Below are 10,344 nucleotides of genomic sequence, written 5' to 3'. Positions count from 1 at the left end.
TCAAGTCGTGAACGCTCGACCCCCCGAATCAACCGATAAGCACTGCAAGCCGTCTATTTCACAAGAGTTGTGTAAAAAGTCCTTGAATGTAAAAATTAATGACATAATTATTAAGTTTCTTTTGAATAACATATTGGCTGCCTTTAAAAGAAATGCCACGCTTTATTCTCTGGATACTCGCTTAACATCGCTAATTATTTGCTTACAAAAGCTTTAATCAACATGAACGTGTAAAAGCACAAATGAGACCAATCCCAGACTAATTAACACATGGTGAAGTAACTTGCGAGTTGGGACAATTGAGAATATATTCGATCAAACAAGTGACGTGTTTCTCCTCCGCAGGTCTGTGGAATTACGCTGTACAACTTGATCATATCCTTCGTAAAGGAAAATTATGCAAATAATAGAGCAATGACGAAACCATTCATGTAAAAAGAACACAGCACATACTACAACACACATTTTAACACCTAACAGCTTCATGCGAACATGATTACGAGCTAAGAATTGCACGCCATCCATAATACATTATTACAAAATCATCCTTTCAGGTCAAATTTGTTCTGTTTGCACGTGGAATACATAAATATTGCTTCAATATCATTTAACGAAAAAACGGTTTAGCAGCTCAGCTCCTAAAATATAGGCTTTTTGGATTGCTAATACAAAAATTCAATTTAAATAGGGCGGAGTTATAAAAGTTAAATTTCTTCCTTTGAAATCTTAAGTTCCAAATAAGGCCAAAAAGAACTAAATAACAATTTAAAACAAAACCAAATATCACATGATTTGATAATTAGAAAAAAGAAATAACATTTGTTATGGCACTTCAATTGGAAGAAAGACATGATTCGCTCAAGCTTTGTCCTTTATCTCGCATGCCTCTGAGCAATGTTTTACGATTGTAATTTGTTGCTAGATGCAAGCGTTTGAGCCAACCAACAGCTGTAAATGTCTCGCAGACCTGCAAACTTGAATGTGCAAGCTGTCTACTTGTTTGTCCTGTAGCCTGCTCTATGACGCTGTGAGCTTCGTCTGTTAGAACGTCACGTGACAAGCGTGTTCGCGACCTCGGTATCAATTTAGGCCTCGCTCGAATATCTGAACCTATACGTCTGGAGGCAATCGAAGCATCCGGTTCGCTTTCTTCACGTATTATGCGATTGTGGCTTCTTATATCTTCAGTAATGAAAAAGTGGTCTGGATTTGAATCCTGGTGTGCTACTAATGATTGTGGTCTATGGATATCAGGAAGGTGAACAGCGCCACAGCAACTACAGTTGCTGCATTCTTTGCATCTGCATTTAGAATTAATCAACACTTGGTTTTTTGTGTTCTTTAATTTTTGTCTCCTTTGCCAATTTGTATAGCCTTCATTGAAACTACGCTTCAGTTCTGAAGACGCTTTGCTGCTCATGACGCTCTCGAGGCTATTTGATCGCTTCAATGAAAGCTTTGCCTTCAAACTGTTATGTTTTCGGACAGGAGGCAATGACCGGTATGGTTTCTTAATGCCCTTTTGGTCATCAATTTTCAGTGTGCTTGAAATTTCGTCCCGCCTAGGCCACAGCCATTGACACTTTGCATCTATTTTACTTTTTTCAAGCTTAATTGCACTGTTTTGAATGTTTTCTCCGAACCCATTAACTTGAATTGGTGAGCCAACAACGGCCGCATGGCCAGTTTTGTCTACACTTGACAAAAGTACTGGAAAGTTTGGATCTAGTCGGTAATATGCAACTCGGTCACGTGCACGATCGCACCATTTTCTGACTTTCCCATAAATCGACAGACTCAGTCCCCCATACTGTTGTTTCCTGAATTGTTCAGCTATGAGCAATTTAAAGCATTCTCTTTGCCCGTATCTACGCGCTACGCCCGTAGGTGTACACCCATGTCCATCCTTAACAAGAATACACGCCCGGTTATGATGAATAAACAACCGAAGGCAGGATATTCTTCCAGTTTGTGCAGCAGCATGAGCTGGCGTTCTGAGACTCAGAGGGTGGGAGAACACGTTTTTACACCAAACTCTAGCTGGATGCTCGCCTACTGGATCGTCACACCGAGCGCCAGCTTTTAAAAGCTGTGACACGAGTTGAATGGAACCGGTAAAAGACGCGATGAACAAAGCAACCCGAAGCTGATATTTATGCAAAGATGGGTCTTCTGTACTGCTGATAATTGCATTCATAGTGGCAGTTACGTCACCAGCGAATGCAGACTGTAGCAGCTCGCCCATGCCATCCCAAATGTCAACATGAATTGTATCACCAATCATGACATCATAGTCATCAAGAGACCGGTTGTCGAAGAGTTCAATTCCGTTCGGTATTTTTGAAAGCCTTATAACACTAACCGGAATTCCAGATACATCTTGAATCATAGATTTAAACTCTCCAACATTTGTTTTTTCAACGTCCAGTGGTAAGGTGAAATCGTACGTTTTTTGGTCAAATGGGGTATATGCCCTCATAAATATCTTATCACGTGACTGCAAAAAGCACTGCAAAATGGAACCGGGTAAAATACCAATGTCGGAAAGAATCCAATCATCTTTCAATTGTGAACCGGAATATACAATTCTCAAGATCATATCCTCTGTGTCTCCCGAAGACTTAAGATTGAGGGAATAGTGGTCGATGAAAAACTCCTTTAGTGTTTTAACAGTATCATTTTCTCCAACCTCAACAACCAGTCGTTTTTTCTCGTACAGCAGCATCAACTTCATCGCGAAAGCTCACAAAAATCCAGCAAAAATAAACAGTCTATCAAATCGATTAAAGAAACGGGCGAATTTGTGGCAAAAATCAGTCACATCTTGGGTCAAATCGACATGACTAATAACTTCGGTTAATCGGGCAGATATTTGACAGGAAAGCTGTCAAGCCGGTACTGAATGATGAAACAGTCCTCGGTAAACAATATAATCACTGGAGACACTGTTCTTTAACGATTTATTAACATTCATCTATCTGACCTTCTCAAATCACACCGTACGTTTGACAGTACACTTAAATTATACTTCAGATTTTTAGGTGACGATCGACGTTTCTTTAATTTTCAAGACGGCGTTGAAAAACTCACGTACTCCCGTGCATCTTCTTAAATAGTCCAGATGGAAAGACCGATCAGCATTAGCGTGATAATATTTGTACAATGATTTTATGCTCACAGATTCTATTAAATACAACAGCATGTCCCTCTCATAGGCGTTCTGCTGGCCTAATACACTTCATCCCAAACAGTTTGTTATCAATCATGGAGCTCGAGTGGTTTATCCTATAAGAATTCGCTTTGGAAACAACTTCCTTCTATCCTCGGAACTTCATCTGCTAAGTCGCCACGGAAACGTATACAGACTTCTAAAGATCTTATCGAGCAGAGAAAATCTCGTTAACGCAATGACGGGGGTCGGTGCGACAAGTTAGTTAGCAAACAGCCTTACGACTAATATACTCTTAAACAGTACGCTAACGTTGTTGAAAGCCCCGTGCTGCTGGAAAGCTTCTTTCAGCAGATGGTTTCGATGCGCCTGAATTGCAAAGAGTATTGTCTTTCTGATAATGCAAGAAAGAAACATACTATACCTTGCCATTGTGCATACGTTGTCGGTACGTTTAAAAAAACGGGTCACTACCTGAGTCTAGGTGTGCTGTCAACTGGATATACAGCAGCATAAAATGAGGGGCAGAACTGTCTGGCACAAACCTTCGATTTCTTCCTGTTGCAAAAATAATGAGCAGCGAGTTAGCAACAGAAGTTGAATCTTCATGAATAAAAAGAGCAATTGATCCACTTACATACGGAAAATCGATCAAAATGAATATTATTGGCTTATGTGTTTATGATTCAGACCACTATGTAAAGACTAGGCATTTAAAAAAGCCTGTTTTAAAAGCAGGTGTTTCCGCAGGTCTGTCGGTTGGTCGGAAATAGCCGAACACATCAAGGTGTTTTGCATACACGATCTTTCTTAAGAACCTCGCTCGGGTTGGTTATTTTCCTGCACTTTCTACTAACATTCGAAATGGTCAAGGCCTAAAATGCTCTTTGGTATTTGAAAATAAGCGTTGAAAAGCTCTTACAGTGATCTTCGTTCTAAATGATATACACTCTTTTTTAAAAGATCCAGTAAATTGAAGTTCAGGCTGGCTGTTCTTAAATTTTTCGAAAATCTGAGGCTGGATTGATCTTATTTTGTTTTTAAAATGTTAGGGTGTAAGCAGTGCAGTTTCTAGCTAATGCGCTCTAGGGATGTGTTTAGGTCAAGTTGGCCAAAAAGGTGAGTGAGACATCCTTTTTTTGCCAACAAATGTGAAAAATTAACCTTAGAAAACACCCCTGGATGGCAAAAAAATCCTCGTTTTGGAGGTGAAACTTTGTTCAAAATTACATTTTACAATAAGTCAGCCTCAGCTTGCTCCTAAGAAAGATGCAGAACGCTTCCTACTTTACTCTCACAGTCTGAAAAACATTTTGTAGTCATTATTCACTAAGTTAATGAAGTATTTATATTTGACCACCGTAAAAAATCGGGCGAAATAGACCAGTTTTAGCGAATAATTTTGGTGCTTATTTTCTGTATACAAAAGTACATTAAATCTTCCATCGGCAGAAGCCAAAAACCGGTTGCTTGCTTCACAAAGAGCCCGCCATATGCTACTGATTCAAGAGACAGTTGTACTGTCTATGCAGTCAAGGTTTCAGTTCTTGCCGCTAGACAATCGCGACCATGAATATTTATACTCGTCTTATCTAGATTTGGTAGTGGAAGTCTTTAAGCAATAGTCATTTTGAAAATAACGGAATCAACTGCGCTAATGTCCTTTCAAGTTGGAAGCCAGCGTTTAATCTAGACTATGATCTAGCCAAGCAGTTTGGAGAGGACAGGTAACTTAACAACATGGATTCAACCCTGCTTTTCAATTGCTTCTTAATGTCTACTATCTATATTTCAAGTTTCTCCCATTCTTTCGATCGAAGCCTTGCGTTTTGCTCACCTTCTCCACGAGAAGATATTTCAAAGTAATAAAACAAACCAACTAAATGCATGATTTGCCTCCATTAAATAAATTCATAAATAGAATAAAGGCTGATTTCCACGAGGCGAATTTCCACGAGGCGAATTTCGCAGCGAAACCGCTGATGAAGGTATCAAGGCATGCGCAGTTTTGATTTTTGATTTCGCAGCGATTTCGCAAGATTGTAGAAAAGAGTTCAATTTTTTCGCGGCGAAATATTTCGCAGCACCTAATAACCAGTCAAAGCAAAAGTAAATTTTTTTGATTTGTAAGAAAACAATCTTGGAACATTCGCCATGCGTGCAGTTCTGAAAATGGGCGCCTTAAAGTTGGGTTTTGGGGGAAATCAATATATAATTTCGCAGCGAATTCACAGTCTCATGGAAATCAAAAGACAATTTCGATGAGAATTCGCAGCGAATTCGATGCAAAATTGGCCTCGTGGAAATCAGCCTTAAAAATTGTTATTTGACTGAGTACGGGACACGTCAAGTTACTATTTTGACAACAATGATAATTCCATCTGCTTTCGTATGGGTGGAGTTTGATATGGAAAAGAGGGCCTCAACATCATGACTTTTTAAGCTTGAAGGGAAAATTTTCATAAAATAGATACAATGATCTATTATCTGAAACGTAAAATTTTCAATGGCTAGATGGAGAATTGCCCCGTAGCAAGCATGCTAAAAATAAAAAACTTGAAATGACTTTCAGGAAAAACAGGGCTGCATTCGTAGAGGCCATTGGAGGACAAGGGATGCGAAGGGATGGCGTAATCCCGAACCCACACATTCTTCAATTCATATATCTCATTAATACCCCAAATACATATTGATTTCAGGAAAAGAGAGGCTTTGGAATACACAAAAAGGATCTTTCAAGAAGAACGCATTAAATCTAAAACTTTTGGAGAAAATCAATCGACACGAAGGTGATTTGTCATACAAGAAAAGAGGGCGTAACCGATATTATTCACTTAGCACCTTTAGGAGTCTGATTCAATATTAATGTGAGCCAGAGCTATAAATTTTGTTGTTGAAGAAAATAAAAAAAAAGGATATTGCTGATGAGAAAAATAAAAAAACTTCATGACTAAACACTACTAACTATCACAAATTGTCTTTCAGAATTCATTCTTGCCAAACATATTATTTTTTCAACATACTATAATCCTTATGTGCATTCAAACATTCGGTTAATCAGCCCTTAAGGTTCTGAACGCAATGATGCTCCATAACAAATACACACAAGAAAAGGTTGGATAGAAAAAAAGAGCATGAAAATCACTGTATAAGTGTAGAAATTCGATTAAAAGATTTCTGCTCTCATTTCAAGAGCAACTGAAATCAATGTTTACATGAACTCTTCTTCATTGTTGACTATAGAATGGTGAGTCGTTAACACTATAGCACAGGTGACCATTCCAACAACAGGTTTTACCCTGCCAGGAGACATCGCGAAAATATTACTCTTTGGAAGTGAATAGACTAAAAGAAAAGTGTTATACAAAAAAGAAGTTTGAAGACGGGGGCAATGAAAGGTTGGGGTCTGAAAAGGAGGGCAACCGGGGCATGCTCCCAGCAATAGCCAGAGTTATCTTCCTTGACAAGTCTCACAGGCCGGCAGCTCAGGATAAATGCATCAATAGTTGTTGCGAATAATCTGTTAGACTAGAAGTGTATCAATGGCAGGCTAGACTAATTTCACAGCAAAGCAATAAGAAAAATTAACAAGAAAATTTCGCTAAGAGTTAAGTTTATTGATTACAAATTGCAGATCTTATGCTTACGAAATAAATATGGAAAACATCAGTTAACTCATACAATTAAAGAATAATTTTTGAGTAAAAAAGTTGCCGTGAACTGTTGAGATGACTTTAAGTAGAAAGTTTTAAAATTATGAATAATCTCTAATTTTCATTAGAGGATGAGGCTCTTCTTGAAATATGTATGTGATATTTAAACCTTGATTTATAAGAAATAAAGAAGATTAATTGCTACTTTTAATTTTTTTAGGGGGTGTTTCTACATCAAAGATAAAATTATCAAACGCTGTGAAAGCACTTTTTTACTTCCTGTATCTCATCAAAAGGCCTTTTATCGTTTTATCTCGAAAAACACTTTAAGAAAAGTAAAGTGTTTACAATTTAATTCATACACAGCATTGATTAAGTCCAAGTTATGTCTGTAAGATTGATCGGTGCAGTAAAATGGAATGAGATATTTAACGGCTAATTAATGGAGCATTACTATTACTCTGAAGAGCAAGCTGTATTTAACATAAATCATAATGAAAACAGGTGTGTTTAAGAACAGCTAAAGCGCTTTGTCGTTTCAACAAAAACAGAATCCTCCATAAAGCAAGCAAGATTGCAGGGATCATATCGCAAGACTGATTTGATCTTATCGAGAATTAACAGGCGACACGAGTTTCAATACAGCGTAAATGTGGGTTAAAAGGCTGTGCAAGGTTTCCATTTACTTTCAGTTTCAAAAGGGAGGGTCTCCCACAATACATAAAGCGCGGAAGGCTAAAGAAAACATCGGTTATGTTCAGCTCGGGTGCAAAAGATGAAAAGGTAGAGATAAGTCTTACGCATTTAATGTTTTTAGACGTGTAATAAGCAAAGTGGTTAACGATTACATAAAGGATTCAGTGTTAGTTTTCCAGCTTCGTGAATAAAAGGCGAAATGTGATAGGAAATTGAAAGAACGTCTGAAGCGATGGTTGTGTGCAGCGCGTGTTTTAGACACCAAACAAGGTACTAGGATACTGTCGTCAAAAACAGGCAAAGCATTGACAATGAAATGCTTTGTCCAAATCCCTGTGGATGAATAAAACATATTTTCTCGACAGAACAGATCGATTCGGTTAATAATAAGGCTTTGAAATAAAGCGACTGGATGAGAAGATTACCAATAAATATTAGACTTGACTATTATGTTCTCACCTTGATCAAAACTTAGTTTTTATAATCGCTTTATGTGCATGCACCATAAAGAAATAGACGATGCGAAATTTGACAAAAGAAAAACCGGACAGACCAACCATACAAAATGTACCCTTCGACCTGACTCAACAAAAACGTGTCCTGTTCTTCTACCATGGGCTGACTCATCGAGGATTTTTTTCTCAGTGATGATATGAGCAAAGTGATCCGCCTGGGCGGGGCAAACTAAGCATGAATATGGTTGGAATATTGAATACGCCTTAAATTTTGGCGTGAAATCAATGGGGCAAGCCAGATAAGAAGCCTACTGCACTTTATTGAAACTTACTTATAAAAATGCAATCATTGCCTGACGTGAATAAAAACTGGAGTCAGGGCTTGGACCAGGCAAGCGGCCTGTTCTCTATCATTATTCACATCACAATTTTTAAAACTTTCAGAAAATGTTCGGCTGAGACGACGAAGAGATACAATGATAAAAATAATGACTTTACACATAAAAATTTACAATTTCTTGACAATTTTAATTCATCACTTCAAACACTATTTTGATTTTATATCAATGGTTATTTTAAAACAACTAGAACTAAAAACAACTTTCATTCAATTACCACTATGTAATTCTAAATAATAACTATTTTTACTGTCAGCTATTATAAATTCTCATTGACTTTTTATTCATGCCCATAACAACTTACAATAGACACCATGTACAAAACGATACCACAGGGAGCAGGGAAGTGCATAACATCCCTGTAGTCATAAACCGTTTACTACAAGTCTCTTCAGTCTACCGTTCATTAAAGTCTGTCCAGAAAATCTGCAGAATGATGCAGGCTGTGAATTAGGATGTTGTGTAATTTTATGATATGTAACTTTTGTCAAATTAAAATAAAGGCCACATAAAAAACTGATGCTTATATCCTCTCACATAGGCCATTGAGGCAAGTACTGAAAAGTGACGCAGAACATACTCATGTGTGCAAACGGTTAAAGGAAAGCTTTATGGATAGGTCTTTCTCGTATACTTCTCAACAGATAAATACAATACCGTGCTTATGGAACAATCAGAATGCCTACATTCGATCAGGACATACGATCAGACTGCGCGTTATCGCGGCGCAAAGCGAGTTCGTCGAGATCAGTGGTACTAAGAATATTACTAAACAAAGTAAGCTTATCTTTTAATTGCTGACAGAGTTGCTGGGCTGTGTTGAACAAAATAATGATCTCTTTCAACCATGGAACTGTACATACAATCTAAGGAAGAAGTGAAACCATTAATAACACTTAACACTGGCGAAACAACGTGAATTGTGAGGTAGCTCGCTGCATATATTCATCAGCAATACATTTGAAGAGGAATCTATGGAATCTGCACAATGCACAATTCTAATCATATGTAACTGCGCAGCTGCACCTAAAATTCCGTTAGGAACAAACATGGCGCTAGGAATAAACAAGGATACAAGGATACTGGTCATTCAAATTCATTTTAGAAAAAGAAGTAGAGTAACCTCCAAGGGAACGTGAATTTTAAGTACGTTTGTGGTGTTAGGTTAAAACATTTTTAACAACAAATGTATCAGTCTAAATGAAAAAAGGGCTCTAGTGCTTCTTCGTCAACCTCTAGTTGGTCTCTGCTGAAATGCACTGATTGGTTCTTTTAATTAGAACTAATTGTGTCACTGAGCTTCCTAAACAAGTCTATTTTATTGGTCTTTGATCTTCAGCGATGAAAAATGTCAAATTTTGTTGGTCTGAGAAACATTTTTGGCCTTTTTTTTGCCACACATACACCATAAAATTACGGATATTGCCAATGTTGATATGTAATGTGTTAGAGGTTTTAGAATTACTAGAGACAACCTATTATCTATAGAAGTGTTCTTCTTTCAATTATAAAACTTTCAAAACTTAAAAAGATGATGAAAGCAAGGCCTGCTTTGGGTTTGGTAAATGATTTTGACACGCTTTCTTGAGGTCTCCAGGCATAGAATCATCACCTAATCATCAACGTGGGCTAAATAAACCCTTGGCAAGAAATATGATTCAGCAAGCATAACAGAATTCATTTTCACAGCAGAGCTGATCATCCAATTAAAACATCAAGATATTCAATCAAACTCTATGCCGTAAGCTAATAGAAGAATATTAGCTTATGAGTTTTGAAGCAAATATTTGACCTATAAGAGCGGTCTAAGTTTAAGAGGTGTGTCGTGAACAGGTTATCAAACTTAGGAGACATGTCGTTGATTTGTATTCATAGCCGAGAGGAAATCGTTACGCAGTGTGTTAGGGGTGGGTTGGAAAATAAACTCCTGGGCAACATGATAAACACGGCTATTCCTGCCTTTATACAGAATT

At 37.6% G+C, this 10,344-nt stretch overlaps 2 protein-coding genes across 3 annotated transcripts in view; both read right to left on the bottom strand.

Annotated features, from left to right (window-relative positions):
• Positions 1-89: 89 nt before the first annotated feature.
• On the bottom strand, positions 90-8,303 carry LOC135682984 (protein ANKUB1-like). The gene has a single exon (XM_065198109.2). It carries the CDS (start codon positions 2,732-2,734, stop codon positions 833-835), a length of 1,902 nt encoding a protein of 633 aa, XP_065054181.2. The 5' UTR covers positions 2,735-8,303; the 3' UTR covers positions 90-832.
• A 154-nt stretch (positions 8,304-8,457) lies between these two features.
• LOC135682986 (protein rogdi homolog) overlaps positions 8,458-10,344 on the bottom strand; it is a 30,846-nt gene continuing 28,959 nt past the window's right edge. For both annotated transcript variants that reach the window (XM_065198112.2, XM_065198111.2), the window contains one exon: positions 8,458-9,237. In XM_065198112.2, the coding sequence (XP_065054184.1) occupies positions 9,064-9,237 (174 nt within the window). In that variant the 3' untranslated portion in view covers positions 8,458-9,063. The remainder of the gene's footprint in view (positions 9,238-10,344) is intronic.

The sequence above is a fragment of the Rhopilema esculentum genome, chromosome 7 (assembly GCF_057945365.1).
Source record: "Rhopilema esculentum isolate cy_ngs chromosome 7, ASM5794536v1, whole genome shotgun sequence".
Classification (NCBI taxonomy): domain Eukaryota; kingdom Metazoa; phylum Cnidaria; class Scyphozoa; order Rhizostomeae; family Rhizostomatidae; genus Rhopilema; species Rhopilema esculentum.
This window is presented reverse-complemented; position numbering and strand designations above follow the sequence as displayed.